The 17,516-nt window shown below is 37.5% G+C and overlaps 1 protein-coding gene across 1 annotated transcript in view; it reads left to right on the top strand.

The window, feature by feature from the left end:
- GALK2 (galactokinase 2) overlaps nt 1–17,516 on the top strand; it is a 48,648-nt gene that overhangs the window by 6,363 nt on the left and 24,769 nt on the right. Inside the window, exons 4-5 of the mRNA XM_009886136.1 lie at nt 1,950–2,040; nt 4,932–5,078. Of these exons, the coding sequence (XP_009884438.1) occupies nt 1,950–2,040; nt 4,932–5,078 (238 nt within the window). The remainder of the gene's footprint in view (nt 1–1,949; nt 2,041–4,931; nt 5,079–17,516) is intronic.

Raw genomic sequence — 17,516 nt, 5'->3', positions numbered from 1 at the left:
GAGGACTTCAAATTTCCTTTCTAGTAATCACTTTTACACATTGATTTCTATCAACCTTGCTTTTTTACAATAATAATTTAGGATTATTGTAGAATACAAGCATAAGCAAACACAGGATTTTTGTAATCTTCATTACTTTCGACAAGTATTTTCTATTTGATAAGTACTTCTGTTTTTTATACTATATTCAAAACCCATAAGCAAAGTGATGTTGTATTCTCTGGAAGATTGTTCTAAATACACATGAATCTCAAATTGGAAGAATTTCCAGCTATTCTCAAACTTTACTTGTATTGTATTCTCAATACTCCCTTTCCGATCTTTTGTGTTGCTCTACAAATCCCAGTAATTTCTGACACTAACTTTGTACAATTCTTTGATGCTGCAATGTTGATAAAGGCCTGTAAGTGGCACTATTTTGAAAGTTCAGATTGAACACCAGCAACTTCTATGTTAAACTATACACTTTGATATTTCTGCACTGTATTGAATGTTGAAATTGAATGTATAACTGACAAAATGGCAATTCTAAGTTGATACTTAAAGTGTGAAATCTGTCACGTAACATAGAGCTAGGAATTGGTTGTAGACTGGTAATACAAGTGGAGTAGCTCACTGCAGCATAGCTACCATTAGACCGTATGAAGAGCAGGCAGGATTGTGGGTCCATTTTTACATTGATTGTTGGGTTTGAGGGTTGCATAGCACAAAAATTGCAGCCTTTCATTGCCCCAGATAAAGTGAAATTGTCAGCCTTCATTTGAAGACAATTATATTATTTTAAAGATGCTTTATATTAGTATAACTGTTTCTCCATAGGTAGCAGGAATACTTTATCATTAAAAACACCTTCACACTGGTATTCATTACAAGTATTAACTAGTGATATTATTTTGGATAAAAATAAAACCAGCACATCACTAACCTACATAGTTTATAGATACGGACTGGGACTAGTGTAAGAACAAAAAATTCCATCCACTTAGTTGCAGGCTGTCTACTGCTGTATAGTTTCTTGAAAGTTTTTTTATTCCCATTAAACCTAAATATTTCCAGGGAGTTCAGCTGCCTCTGTTCACATTGTTTGGCAGACCTTGCCTTGTAAAAACACAGCTTCGCCTGCAACTTTTGAACAATTTTTGTTAGCTTTTCTTGACATTCTTTCCTCTTTCTGTGTTGGGCATCTGCTGTAATGACAACAGGTAGATGAAATTAATGGGCATTCAATAGTGTAGACTTCTAAACAATCTGCACATCTTGGTGATCAACACATGCTCCTCTGGGGCATCTGCACGTCACTCCATGCCCATTTTGACAAGACTTATCTGTAGCATTAATTTCTTTAGGAACATTCAGGCTTACCATTTTTATTATTTGAAATGACGATGGAGGAGGAAAACCATTATCCGAATTATCCGGAAAGAAATTGATAAACTATTTTATACTAAATTATTTTCATAATATCTTGTAAAAGACATAATATAATTTTGCAGCAGTAGGCCTGCTTTAGTGAAGTGCCATTCAGAGCAAAGGTAATGAAGAGGAATTCCTCAGCTGGGATTACCAGAGAGCCTGAAGTGTATTTATCTCTATTCTAGGTTTGACAGATACAATTATTTAGATTTTCACTTCCCTAAGAGATCAAGAGAACATACACGCATGTGATGGAAGGCATGCTGCCTTAATTACAAATGCCAAAAGCAGTTTAATTTCTGAATTTATTTAATGACTTCTATAACTTAAGGAAAAATTCTTATGCTTCCATGTAAACTATCCCTATAGAATTCATTAATAAAGAAGATTTGTGCGAAAACCCCTGAAAAACATTGCACTGAAAAAAATTAACATCGAAATGTTTTTGTTCATCAGCAGGTGGCACTAATAAGCCATGTTTTTTCAAACTAAGTTTACTGACAAGTTAAAGCCTCAAGGTTTTTCTATTTTTGCAGGGATTTCAGTACTAGTGTTAATAACATTCAGATTAACAAAACCAAACCTCAGTGGCATAACTACTTCCTGTGTGGACTGAAGGGTATTCAGGTAAGCCAAATCCGTTTAACTTATGAAATTAATGTAGAAGTAAAATATGACAAGCGTAATCTATTCATCCTCAAAATACTTTCCTGCATTCTATAGCTTTTCTTGACATACAGGTAAGTGTTTTGATGTTAAAATTTGAAAAGGAGACAAGAGTGGGTTTATTTTAAAATATTTGCAGAGCTGTATTTTTATTTTTATTACATAAATCACAATAGCAAATAATTACTTACTTAGTAAAGTCATGATCAAACTCATTATCAAGATCACATATCAGTATTTTGAAGTTAAAAAGAATGCTTTCCAATGAAATCATCTGATTAAAATTTGCTTTTAAAAAGGTTTGGAGGCTTGTCTTGTCAGAACACAAAGATCATATTTTAGTCCTTTTCTTCTTATGGAAACATTTTAAAAAACATTAATTTCCATTAATGCTGGAAACCTACAACTTGTGCATAAGAACTGAGTGAAGCTGACTTACACAGTGGCAAAAGAAAATGTAAAAAGCGAACAGCGTGCAGAAGAAATATTCCAGTAAGAACCATTACTTATCCAGATTTTCAGTACGTGGAATTTGAATGGTATTTTCAAAATTTCCCAAGTTAAGAGCGCAGCTACGCAGGAAACAGCACACTTACAGTAAAGGCAGGAACACTGAACAGACAGACATTTTCTTGTCTGCTCATTTGAGCATTATCTTCTCTTTTGTGAGCTAGCCTGTCTCCAGACTGACTTGAAGACTGAATTGCTTGTGAAACCAAGTGCTGCTGATCGTCAGTGTTGTCCTGGGAGGCAGCCTGAACTCACAGATGAGGCTTCCTATAAATCTCACCTGCTGTTTGCAGGTGATTCATGGCCCTTTGAGGAAGAAACATGGTGACTTCTCAGGTCTGTGTCAATCCAGTGATATTTCTGGAAGAGCAGATGGGATAAACAGTGATGGCTAGGTCAGAAACAGGTCACCACAGCCAGCCAAAATTATGGGTAAATGTACTTTCTAAAGCGCATGAAGTTTGCTGCAGGATAGGCCATTTAGGTTGCCCCAGAGGATGATCCAATAGATAAGGACTGCAGACAGCCAACAAACCCTGCTTCAAACCTGCCACCAGAGTCTTCAAAATACAGTATTTGGAACAATCAGTGCCACAAATCACTTTATTACAAGCCACAGTTCCTAAACAGACCACTGCCCCTATGTTTAGACCCCAATAAATTACTTACGTTTGCAGTAACATGAGTATTTTCAATTTTGTATTGCTCAGTAACACAGGCATTTAAATTGCATTGACTGTAGAGATATAGATTAGGTTTCTTTACAATATATCCTTTCTTATATTAAGGCTAGCATGACCAATTGACTTTATTTATTTTGCAGTCTGCTACTGAGATTTGTTTCCTAAGGACAAGCTTTTATACTTGAAGGTTAATTTGCAAAGCAGGTTTGCAGACTCTAGCCCTGGCAGAAAATAAGCATAAATGTTACAGACTTAAGAAACACTGAAATACAAGTACTCAGAGGGTCCAGCGGGATAATCTGTTTATATTAAGTTGAACATGCTATCCTTTTGGGACAGAACTATTGCAGAACTTGGCAAAGTCCATTTTCATTTTTGAAACTGAAGTACGTTTTCTATTTAAACATCGCGTGATAAGTTTGCAAGTCTGATTCACATTCAAGACAATCCAGAAACTGTGGATCAGTTTCTGGTTACTAAAGCATTTTCTGTTTTTGAACAAGCCTGTCTAGTGTTCTTCATGAAGGGGCATGGGCAGCAATAGTATTTCAGGTATGAATTGCCTTATATTTGTAGAAAGGGGAATTTAATAATTTGAAGTGATGGTAGAAGTCATTAAAGGGGGCTCTCTGTGTTTGCTGATCTCTACCGTTGGTATTTATGGTTGAAGTTGTTTCAGGAAAAGTAGTAGGAATCTTTTGAAGGTGGGCATTTCTTTATGGAAACACTGCCATTTTTTCTGATTATTGACATTGCAACATCATTTATTGACATATAAAGCTCTATCAGAATGTAGCTATTCATATATTTCCTGTATACATTCAATGATTTTTTAATAAGTACTGAATGTTTATTTCAAACTAACACCAGAAAGAAATTTATATTAAAGTGATTATAAATAAAAAGACAAAGCAACTAAAGAGTATAATTAAAACAGTATGTACGCAAAGATTTATGACTTCTGGATTAAATATATTATCTGTGATATCTATCATGTAGATAAAAATATTTTAAACCTTATTCTAAAAATAGCATGACAGAGACTGTCACTGCTGGTAGGTATGTCTTTGTGCCTCCTGAAGCATAACATCCATCAAGTACCATTGTGGGTGCTTCAGGAGGTAGGAGTATCTGGCCTTGAATACAGCTGCGTGGCTACTAGGTCCTCATCAGCATGATGTGGCTCCCTAATACCACATGCCAGCACTAGAAGTGAAGCATAAAGTGGACCTTACGCTCTTCAGGATGCCTTAAGTGAGGAGCTGTGGAGAAAAAGACAGGAGTAGGGTATAAAATGATTGGTAACTTCTGGTACTGTCACCACAGCAGCTCAGAGCAGAGCCAGTTGCTGCAAAACCCACCCACGAAGCTTGGTAAATTCTTGGGCGTTTAGCCCATACTGAATTCTGCTTGGGGTACAGTTCTGTCAGCTCATATATGTTTGTGTACAGGAATTGCAGACATACCTTTGGCTGAAGCCCTGCCATTGGCTTTGTTCTTAAGGAATAGAATGAAAATTTTGCTTTATTTTGGAGATACCAGAAGCAGGTCTTTGGTTCCAGCAACTCTGCAGAAAGATTCTCTTTCTAAGTATCAGATAATTGCAAGCCTGAGCCTGTCTGTACTTGAAACTGAGATTGTTTATTTTTTCATTGTTAGGAACATTTTGGTCTTAATAACCCAACTGGAATGAATTGTCTGCTAGATGGAACCATCCCTCCAAGTTCTGGTCTCTCTAGCTCCAGTGCTTTGGTGTGCTGTGCAGGACTCGTGACACTAAGAGCTAATGGAAAAACCCTCTCTAAGGTAATTTACTGTAAAACACGAGAGTGTCAGCAGTAAAATTGTACTTAAAATTAAATATTGTTAATGCCTGTAAACATTAAAAACACGATACAATTGTTTTTGCAAAGAGTTGTTGGATATAAACTTAAGATATTGCACAATTGAGCAAACATCTTGGGCCAAATTTTGGCAGGATTTGAATTTGGCAAGAAAACAGGCTTACATTAAAGCTGAAAAAAGGAGCATTATTGTAAGCCTGTATTTTGGCCAAGCATCAGGTCCATGCCTGGACCAGATGTGCTATCTGCAGGCCAGGACTGAGGATATATGTGCTGAAGCATGTGGACCACACCCCCGAGGCCTTTACCCTCTCCCTGAATGACTTTTCATGGCTTTAACAGCAGAGCATCTGTTGGAGGCCTGTGGAACAATTTCTTGATAAATTATATAATCAGCACAAAGTAGAGGTAAAATTCTTCCATCTGACTCTCCTTATTCTCTTCACAGTTCTTTTGGAATGAATATATTTACAATCCAAAATGTATTCCTCACTTTTTTAAACAAACATTAGTCTAAAGACAAACCCCAAGTATGTGACCTGTTAGCAGTACAACTGTTAGTAGAATTTGGCTCATGTAATACAAATTTCTGGAGGAATCGTGGTCCTTGAAGGTGCCATATGGGAATGAAGTTCTCTCCAGTAAAAATGTCTGGTTAAGTGAAACTAGGATCTTAAATTAGAACATTGTCAGGAAGAGAAAAGAACAGATCTAAATGTGACTGTGATGCATATTTGTGCCTATTGTCTAAAGCAGGCATTCCCAAATTGTGGTACAAAGCCAACTTAAAGTGGTACGTGATGATGGCAGCTGTTAACTGTGGTTGTATACAAGCACTTATCTGAGCCATGAGGTAAACAGATCCACACAGAAGGTTTTTGCTGATCAGTTGTAACTTCCTTCTCTATGTAGCTGCAGCAATCCACTTGGCAGTAAGTGCTCCATCCCGCATTGCACAGCTGACATTGCTTGCTTCAGGAAGGTATCAAGGAGGGTTAAGGCAGCAAAAAGCATGATTGGTGAGCCAGGGTGGCTTTTTTATGTAGGAGGATGTGGCTACAGTCACTGTCACCCTACTTTGTGTTGGTGCAATGTGTGGTCAAAAGGTAAGTAAGGGATTGGACACTTAACAGAGGCTCTAGTTTGTGAGGTGAGATATGTAGTGCAGTGGTAGGTGAAAGTATGGAATTGAGGATCCCACTTTGATGAATGAAACTTTGCAGGAAGAGGGTTGGAGGCAACAGACATGCTTTTTTATACACGTACCTGGCCTGGCAAGAAGCTTCCAGTTTTGCATAGACAGTCTTATCACAGATAAGGTGACCACCTCTGATGGTGGTAACCAAATGAGCTAAGCTTGGGAACTACTGATCAAAATCACTGCAGTACATATGTTCAGAAATTGCGTATCTACAAAATCCATAAAACTGACAAAGGTCAGAAAGCCCAAATTTTACTAGGTAGCAGAAATCTGTATCTGGAAAACCAGAAGCCAGGTTTTCATTATTGCAAGAAATAGTGAACAGTTTTCTTCAGAGACTAAATGATACAGTGTGTTTCTTGAGCTGAATTTACACATGGCTTGGGAGCATTGGCCGGCGTCATGCCAGACGTGTTTTAAAGAAAGGTGCAAAACTCCTTTTGGCATTTTCATAGAAACTTGTGGAGGAAGACAGAGACTCTACTCAGTGTCTTTCTTTCTCATATGTCCTGTTCAGTCAACCCAAAATCTCTTCTGCTTGCTGCTTGGAAAATGTGCTGAAAGTTAATCTTGTGTCTCAAATATAGTTGGGCAAACACAAGAGACACAATTGCACATTTTTGTCAGGAAATCCTGCTGCTGTAGCCAAATGTTTTGCATTTGTGATGAAAAATGAGCAATTAATGTACAGATGAGAATTCCCAATAGAGTTAAGAACAACAGTTCCCAACAGTTAAGAACACATGCAAGGTTTTGTGCGCTTGCATAGACCAAGACACCTGATTGTGGTGGTTAAGACAGAGGATGACAGCTCTGAACACCGATTACTTTTGTCCAGGCTCCGAGTTACCCCAGATCTTACAGGACAGTAAAAACAAGTTCAGTGTTCTTGACTGATTTATGATTTAGCATTAGAGACCTCTTATATCTAGCTAAATCCAGATTCTCTGTTGCACTGAATTTATGCTTAGCCTTGCAGAACTGCCTTGTATAAGGCAGAGCTAGTCTGAGTATAAATTAGAGCAATCTAGGCATGGGAGCCTTCAGAAGTATAAAACGTGCTCTGGCCACTTCTTTCCAGCTCCTAATGCATCCTGTGCTGGTGTCAAATGGTATCTGTGCAGGATACAGTAATGCTGGCTGTGTATCAGCTGGGAGCTCCCCTATGGCAGGGGAATTCTTAGGTGACCAGAAATAGGGGCTTTCCAGATCCTTTCTACTAGAAAGCAAACCAGGACCTTGCATTTTTAGGGCTTTAGGTATTTATGTGTTTGTTTATTTTTAAGGAAGAAATATCGCTTTACCTCTCTCCTCCATCCTTTTTTTTTTTTTTTTTAAATGCTTAAGAGTTGCAAAAGTTGTAAGTGGTAGTATTTATAAGTAACAATAATTGGTCATGTTGGTAATTTTATGAGAAAAGATTGACTTTTTGCCCCCACATTAGTCTGATGGACTTTGCAAAGTCTTAATACGATGGTCTGTAGCAGCAGGACGTAGAAACTTTTGGCTTTGGAATCAAATTTGGCTGAATTGTAGGGCTTCTGTAGCCAAAGTTATGAAAAATTGACCTTTTACTGAATGGAACATTTATCTGTTTTGTTTCTGTGAAACTATTTTTATGAGAATATTTGAGTTATATGCTCTTTTTCCTGATAAATGCAAGTTTAAAATAGTAGCTGTAGAGTAAAAGTTGCTGAAATTTAGAGCTTTTATGAGATAACACTTCCAGTGTGAAGTTTGGGCCTATGAGATTAAGAGCCAAAAAAAACCAAAATGAAAAATACTTTAAAAGCATGGCTAGAATTTCATGGTGGCTTACTTTAAAAATAGCACTTTTTTGACATTGAAAACAAAATCAGGAAAAAAATATGCTCTCACTAATTATTGCGTGTAGCACTCTGCAATAGGGCATTGTTTCAGTGTGCATACAGTATTTTTTTAAAAAACCCATCACACACATACACAATAGTTTAGGGAAAATACCAGTCCAAGACAATTCAGCCAGATGTGCAGTGCTAACCAGTTGCAGCAGTGCAATAGCATTCAAATAACAAGATGGAAAATTTAGAATGCGATCTTAAAAAGAATCCATTTTTCTCCTCCAAACAGGATACCAGTCTAGGACTGTGTTGGCATCACTCAAAGAGCAGCAATACTCAGTACTAGCTTTTGATTTTAAAGTGATTTTTATTTTACTGTTACAAAATCAATCTTTTGTACAACTTTTCATCAGGAGAAGATACTTTTTGTAAAGGAAATAGAATAATGCTCTAAATTGTCCAAATTGTCCCAGCTTTGTGTTTCATGGTAGGAATTAATGAGTACAGAAAATCACTTAGTACTTTTGAATAACTAGATTTACTTGAAAGATGTGATGATAGTGTTGCTGTCCAAATGTTAAATCTTGTCATACTAAGTTCTGTTCAGCCACCCTAACATTTTTTCTGTTGCTCAAGACTGGGCAGCTGTGCGCATACTTATTGGGAAAAAGAGATCAAAGGCAAATAGGGTTTATTTAATTTAATGTGAAATGTTGAGCATAGGAAGTTGAATTATATTTGGCTCTATCTAGACTGAGAAAAATCGAAGTCAGACAGAATGATAAATAAAGGACCTAAATCTAATCTGTAATAGCACAGTGTCTATTGGCTTCAATTTTCTCAATCAATTCAGATTGCTCAGATCAATTTGAGTGTGGGATTTTCAAAACATTCAACATCGTCCTGTATTTAAACAGTTACAATACGTGGTAATATCATTGATTTCAGTGGGAGGATAGGCCAACTGGAAATCTTTCTACTTCGTTTCTGAAGCCTCTATATAATAAGGAAAGAGCTTTAATTGAATACTTTGGCCCTTGCTAATAATTTTTCTGATGTGCAATAGGGCTTTAATATCTAGCTATCTGGAAGAAAAATCTGAGTGTTCACATTGATAGTGTGACTTTGATTTGCCTTATGTGTAGTTACCCTAGGTGGAGAGATTTCTTGTAATAAGAATATTAATAACGTGCTGATAGTATTGGTTAGGATTATTTTATAATATTGCTGCATCAAAAATGTTTGATAGATGCATTCTCAGGTTGTTTGTATGAGAAACTCAAATTCCTTACACAAAAACCAGTACGTGAATATTGTATTTTCAAGTACTGTTAATATTTAGAAATGTTAATTAAAGTTCCTTTCTCCCTGTGGAATTAAAAACCAGGGTTCTTTGACTTGTTAAGTTTAACTATGTGTGTTTGTAATCAAGGGGAAACAGAGTACTTTGGAGCAGTGGTAATCAAAGGCCATAATCTTTCATCAACCAAATTGATAACCTTCTATTTGAGCATGTTAGAGGGCAGACGAAGTCAAGCTAAGATTGCTGTGCTTATGAGGACATCCAGATACTATCTGACAAATATTTTCCCATTTTGGAAAAAAGTAAGCATAATTACCTTGAAAAACATATATGAAGTTTAGCTAATTGGGATTTTGTGTGCAAACTCGAAGCAGATGGTGACTTTCAGCAATCTATTCCCAGTCAAGACCAGATACTAAAAATAAGGACATTGCTGGTGGCAAAAATAACCTCAAAATTTGGGCGTCATTTTATACTTTAATAAATGAAACATAGTGCCTTATATTTGAGAAGTTATTTTCATATATATACACAAAGGTATAAAACATCCACAAATTGAAAAAAAAGTATCACTATCTAACTAGACTTTGAATATGCCTTAAGTGATGGGGAATGTTTTCTTCTTACTGTAAAATACTCATCTTTATCTATAAGTGTTTCTTGTATGTTTTCAGTCCTGTGTGCTGTGAACCAAACCCTCTAGAATTCACAGAAGATCCAAACTAAATTTGCCATAAAGTGACCAACATTATTTGTTTTAAAGGGAAGCAGCAGACTGAGTCTGACTTTTCAGATTAAACTGGCTAAAATGTTAATGAATGTGCATTGGGGAACCATTATGGTATTGCCATAGAGAGTAAATGTACACACAGGACTTTTGGTTCAATAGGTATTTGAATACTCCAGTTACTTAAATTTGCATGCTGAAGAGACTTTTGGAGCACTGAAAATGACAGTCTAAAAATAACTGATATTAATGAATATATTTTCTTCATGAAGCTTCCCTTCATGAACAATAAAATTTAAAACAGGAAGAAAATTGTTGTTTGATTTCAAAGATTAGCTATCACTACTCCTGCATGTATAGAAAATCTGGCACGTTTAACTGTGGCTGAAATGAACTTACATAAAACCACTGAGGCAGCTGTAATTTAATACTATCATTTTATAGAGAAGGTTGCTTTATTTTGGCTGCTGTCATTCTGCATTTGTATATATCAAGTTTCTGGGTAATGTAGGGTGAGCTGTTCCAAAAAAATACTAAGCAACACTAATTCTGTTTTACTAACAAATATTTGCCTGTCTCGTACTCACTAATTGTCTTTCTCTTTCAAGGAGTTTAATCTTACACAAGTTAACTTCTTTAAAGGTCTATGTGAGATTGAAAGGGATTGATCACTGGTATGGAACATATTGACAGTGACAGTTATATAGGGACAAATTCTGTCACAGTTTACATACTGTCCAGACCCATTGCATGAGTGAAAATCAGAGCAGTTGGCCCTTGGCCTCTCTGTGAGCAAGACTATTAAAGGTGAAACTCCCTTATCTGTTCTCACGCAGATAATTCTTTACGTTTCTATTTTTAGGAAATTTTTATGAGTAAGTGTTCATCTGTTCACTGTCGTTATTTCTTGGATACCTAAATATCTTTGTACATTAGGCCTTCATGTTCATTATCAATAACATCAAACTGAGAGAAACTAAAATAAATGATGAGGCCAAAGAGAAGCAAATGAGCTGTATTGAGTGGTTCATAATTTAGCATGCTGTTGAAGTATTAGGGTATATATGGCCAAATCTAATAGAATGTTGGATTGTGCCTGGAAACAGTAAGAAAAATATTCTTTTATCAATTCTTCAACATTTTTTAAAGACCAAAAATACTCAGTTGAAAATCAAAACCTGAATTTTAGGTGTTTCATATTGAAAAGTAAACAAGCAGAGAAAAATACATACTAGTGAAAAGTATCATTTTACTGAAAACTCACTTTTTCCATTAAAAATCCAAAGCAAGGTAACATGATGCAGAGCTATTGATTGAGTTCTTATTACAAGAAATCTCTCCATCTAGAGTAACTACACATCAGGCAACTAATAATAAAAAATCACAGCCCTTCTTTGTCAGACTAAATTATATCTCCACTAATACGATTTCCCAGATTAAACTTTCATTCTGCATGCTGGATAGGAAATCTTGTGGCTCAAAGATAAAAAAGTTTTAAGTGGTAGTAATTTCTTTCTTTGTAACCCAAGATTGACTTGCTCCTTATCAGGGAGAACCTTAAATTGTTTCAAACAAAAAGCAGAGGTAGTTAGTAGAGCTCTTAGATCAAAGGCTAGCCTAGGTCTGCACATGGGGGCCAGTTGCCTGGTAGACAAACTGGTAAGCGCTGCCTCCTGCAATAGGATACATTCCGAGCAGACTTTAGAATTAAGCTTCTGAAAAGCCTGGAAAAAATAACGCTTTGTAAATTGTTAGTTTTAGATTTTTCCAAATGCTCCAACTGAAGTTGTCTAAAACCTAAGAGTTCAGTTTTGAAATCCTTGAGAGACAGCAGCTTCCTTAAATAGATTATTACTCCACATAAATTGCTTATTAGGCAACTGTGTGAACTGTATGCACCGAGATTCTACTCCTAATGATGTAGCTTTGTATTGTTTTAATTATGGATATTCTCATTTAATATATTGTATCAGTTTTTGTTGGATAAACAACAAAAACGTTAAACAATATATCACGTAACTCACTGATACTAAACATCTCCCATGGAAGAACAGCCAACCTGGCATGCGTATTTGCCAACAGATATTAAAGCAGTGTTTGCATTTATACATATAATATTGGGTCTGGCATTCAAAAGCTGCAATATTTAGTGTTTCTTGACAGATCACCGGGGAGACTTCAAGGTTTAACTCACCTACCAGCTATTTCTGCTATCATGTCATGCTCATCCATCTCCCATGTTCAGAAGCTGAACAGATCAATTGTACAAAATATCTGAGGGTATTGCTAGACTAACTTTAGTTTCCATCCCAGCTTCCTTGATTACTATTGCTGATCTTTACAGACCTCACTACAGTCAGCAGAAGGGAACAATTTGCTTCAGCCATGCCACTGCAAAGCAGGTTTAAACAAAGGAACTTTGCACAGGAGTGGCTGATCTGGTCACATAATCTCTCCTGTTGACTACGGTGTCAGGACAGTAACCTCAGTGAAAAAGGTGGAATAGCAGTGCTGAGCTGGTTGAGGTTGCATTACCATATGGCTATGTCAACGCTAATTAACACACATTTTATGTGGCTCATTTGCCACATGAAAATAGCAAAAGATACAGTGAAATTTTCTCTAAGGTGGTCTAAAGAAAGCTGTAAGTCTGCCTCTCTCCTGTCTTACCAACCAAGATAGCTAAACTGAAAAAGATTCAGGGAAAAGCCACGTGGATGATCAAAGGTACAGAATGACCTCGGTATATGTAAGCTAGGACTCTTTGGGAAAAGGCACTTGAAGGAGGAAGTGATAGAGATCCATAAAATGATGAGTGTAATTGATGGAGTGGATAGGAATCAATTGTTCATTGCCCCTCGCCTTATAAGAGCCAGAAGGTATTAAATGAAGCTAGTCAGGTGCATGTTAATAATCAAGAAAAGGAGATGATTTCTCATCTGACAAGTTGCAGAAGTCCTTGTTACTTGATGTTCTACATATTCAAATTTTGAATGAGTTAAAAGGGAGTGTGAACAAGTTCATATATAAGAAATCCATTGTTGGTTACTAAGTGTGCAGAGTTCACATTCAGGTCAGGAAGCTCTTTATCAAAAAATAATGTTCTGGGGAACAATAGTATCATCTATACTTGGCCTTTGGTCCACACTTTCAGGTATGAGATACAGAACTAGAAGTGGCATTGGTTTGACCCACAGAGGCTGCTTTTATGTTACTATATTCTATATTTTTATTCCAACCCAAGTCTTCTAATTTTAGAATTTTAGCTAGCTGACAACCCTTTACTTACTCATGGATATTATATGCACTTCCCTTCTTGGCTGGGGTTTTGGGGTTTTTTTTGTGTGTGTGGGGGGCAAGATCAAAGGAAACATCTCCTGATGTTTGAGCTTTACTTTTTTAATCACTACATTAAATATATCCTTTTGCTTGTTCAATAATGTAGATGACAGCTTAGGATTTGGTCTGCATGATAGTTATTATTCACAAATGGTGACCTGGTCTAGCCAGTCCTGTTGGAACAACTTCCTGGAACAATAGTACAGAAATTCAGAGGGCAGTGGCATATGTGTGTGGATCACAGAACAGTTGGGAGAAGGAAATTTTTGATTCATTAAGTCATTTTTTTTCTAGAGTCATAATGCTACTGTTGAGACGCATTTTTACTTTGATTTGAGTATCTTTTTGTTCCAGTTTTCATTACCATCATCTTAAAAAGATCTTAAAACCCGCCCTGCAAAGGTTTCCCTGAGATCATATTATTTAGAGAAATAAGCCATGATACTGGAAATAGGGAGGTTTATGAATTCTCATTTCAGCTTTGTGACTGATTCACATGACTTTGAACAAATCATGTAAATATCTGTGCTGTCTCTAAATTGAAGATAACAGCAGCCTTATAGGAATGCTTTTAACGTAAAGTATGTACAATTCTATGAAGACTTAAATTATGATTTATTAGTGTTTTTGAAATAGTGCTTTAGGGATGGAAAAACCACGCTAATGAGTTTTGGGTGCGTAGAACTAGTTATGTTTTGTGGTTGGCTCTAAGTGATCTCTCGTACAGATCAAAATACATGGGATGCAAGTGTAGTCTAACGTGCAGATGGGATTTATTCTTTCTGCATATTTCTCATGGTGCTTCATGAAGAACAAATGTCTGCTTCCACCTAGCTCTACATGAATGCCTGTTTAGGACTCCTGCAAAACTCAGTAAGAGTGACATTGTTTATTTTATATGCATAACAGTTGTACTTTGAGCCCTACCAAGGAGTGGCTGGTCCCCTCTGACCTACCTGCCTGGCAGGTGATGCTGTGGTGTAGCCTGGGGTGCAGTTCCCTAAATACAGCTATGAGAATACTCTGAGTAACTTCTGTGCAGGAACTGCAGTGCAGCCAGGAGGAAGAAGGTGAAGCACACCTAGGTATTGTACAGACATACGTTTGAGATGTTGCCAAATTGTGCAGTGGAATCTGGGATCTGAGAAGCTCTGTATTTTCACAGGTGAGACATACACTACAGAGAGATATAACTAACAGATGATTCAAACAGTCCCTGCCCTAAAGAGCTTCTGAGTGTTGCCAGTTGAATGGAAACACGGCATTGCTCTGACATAGGCAAAAGTTATTTCCTTTTATTACGTGATTCTAGCAGGTTTTTTCCTTAGCGATATTCTCTGTGGAAGCCTAAAGTCAAAGAACTTGTGTAGCAAAATGTGGTTTTTTGTTTCTAGTAATGAAGTCACGCATATTTATAGCATTATCGTCTAAGAATCCCAAGTAGCAATTACTAATTACAAAGAGGGGGAAGATACTCCTCATTTTATTGAGGAAACGGAGCCATGATAAATTAAAGGGACTTTCCCTGAATCACAAGAAACTTAATGTGGAGCTAGAAATTGAGCCCAGACCTCCTGACGATGGGTTCGCTGTTTCAGTCATATGACCATCCTTTTCCAAGGATCAAATATGCTCTCCAGTTTAGTCTTCACATTAGTTTCCAGTGCTACAATTCAGTTCCTCTGAACTTTGCCCGTTCACTCACTTTAGCAAAAAGGCAAACATTTGCCCATTTGTCTCAATAGTAAGTAGAAACTGCTTGCTATACAGATGACGATTTCCTCTCCATTCACATGCTTCTCATCCTAGTATTAGAAGGCCAGCTTGTGTCAGCAAGGGCCTGTTTAAATTAGAAACCAAATAATGTTTTAGGGATGCCTTGGGCTGTCTTGTGGAGAGGGTTCTTCTCAACCCTTGCCAGTTACTACTTGGTGGTCCTGCCAATCCTTGCTGAGTTTCAAAACAAAAGTTGCTCAAGCTCGAACAGCGCTGTTAGCCCAGCATACGCAGCTGGACAGCTGGTGAGCTGGGACGAAGCAAGGCCCAATGCTTAACTAGGCACAATTCACCAGACCATGTAAAGGGACAGGGGAGTGGCACTGTCCTAATTGTTAACATTCCTCCTCTGCAAGACTTCTCCTGATATTTATTTAATAAGCCCAGGCTCATAAAGTCTAAACGATTTAAGCAATCAAGTGGTAGCCGATGTGTATATGGAGATGACATGCAGCCAGACTAAGTGAAGGGTGAAATACTTAATTTCTGACTTTGCAAAGCTTTTTCTGGCAATTGCAGATGAAATAGTACCTCAGGCAGCTGTGCCCAAGAGTGGAGTATACATCGCGAGTACCTCAGGAGCTGTACTTTGGGCCAGGTTTGCACAGCCACCGCTCCTATTTAAGTGTGCGTGGCCCGTGTGCTGGCGCGGTCTTTTCAGACAGTGTAGAGAAGTTTCTGTTGCTGCTGTGAGTAATATTCATGAACTCTGGTCTGGTGTTTCCAGCCAGTGGCTACAAAAGTCAGGGATGTGGTGTTGCTCTGTTGTCAGAGGGGCGAAAGGCGGGTTCAGCAGAGCTGACTGAAACATGCTGGCATTTCCACATCCCAGCAACAGATGTTTGTAAATAGGTGTGCCTTCACAGGTAGAAAGGAGTGTCACCATCTAGAGACTGCTGTGTGTGGAGGTTTGTTCTTTCTTTTCTGTGGAGCTGTTACTGAGTATTTTAGCATTAAATGGGGGGAAAAAGCATCATTACATTCATTAGCATTTCATTCAGAATTATTTCCAACTTGTAGCAGAGCAGGGATGCATGGTGACTGGATGTTAAACTTTCATTCATGGGATGAAGAGCTCTAAGGTTCAAACTGGAAATGGGACTGCTTGGAGTGGTCGTGGGACAAGGGAGAAAAAAATGCATTTTGATTAACCTGATCTTCAGCAAAAGTCAGGCACTCGGAGATGGCTTTTGTTAAAAAGAAAGAACACCAAAACCGTGATGTTCGTATACTTTCTCAAGAAAAATAAAAGAAGCATTATCTCTATTTCAGCTCATCTTTGAACTACACAAAGGAAAGGCAGTGCAGAAAAGGAGAGTATTTTTTTCTGGTTGTACTTTCTGTGTTCTCTCATTAACGGTCTTTTTCTTGTGAGTGGTCATTTAGCGTGTTTGATTCAAACAGATCCAGTCTGCATAGTTTTAGAGTAACTTTGTTAATGTTCTTTTGATAACTTCTGCTTATCAGCCTAAGGCTTATTGGCTGACTAAATCAGTTGTTAGTGCATTTACAAACAGTTCAGCCTGATTACATTGATCTAAGCACCAATTTTACAACTTTGTCTGCGGTGCCATTACAGAAATTGAGCGAGCAAGCAGGCAGGCACCCTGCGCATACCTCTCTTTTAGGATGGTGATTTACTGCCTCTATCTGCTGCCTTTTACAGCTGTGTGCTGGCTAATGTCCCTGCCTTGCTGGTGAGCTTTTTTCAGTCCTGTGATGCTACATCCTTAGTGTGAAATCTGAGTCCGACTTTGCCACCAGACTGAAAAACGGACTGCAGCTTTGCTAAAGTTCTTTTCCCATCTTTCCTGTGCTTAGAAAAGCAAACTGGTATGGGCCATAGTAGGTCAACACAGATGCTTTCCTTTTGACCTACTTCTTTTTGGCTAGTCTATGTTCTTTGACCATTCTCCGAAGCTTGTGTTTTGTTTTGACTTGGCCTGATGGCTGAAAGCTTTACTGTAAATTATTATTTTTGACAGTTATGACATTGATATTCCACTCTCCCATAATATCCTCTGACCTGCAGGTATCAGAATGCACAAAGATACGCCTAAAATGTCACAAAAGAATGTAATTCACATATAGTTACAAATTTGTTCAGATAAACAGTGTAAGCAGAGTACAGTATCTCAAGGAGAAATGACAAGCACCACTGATTAGAGTATTTACAGTTAGAAGGGGTTTCTGAGTTTGGTTCAATACATAATTTCTGATTATGGAGTCAGTGC

The sequence above is a fragment of the Charadrius vociferus genome, unplaced genomic scaffold (assembly GCF_000708025.1).
Source record: "Charadrius vociferus isolate BGI_N301 unplaced genomic scaffold, ASM70802v2 scaffold365, whole genome shotgun sequence".
Classification (NCBI taxonomy): Eukaryota; Metazoa; Chordata; class Aves; order Charadriiformes; family Charadriidae; genus Charadrius; species Charadrius vociferus.
The sequence above is the reverse complement of the archived record's forward strand: the minus strand, read 5'-3'. Positions and strand labels throughout refer to the sequence as shown.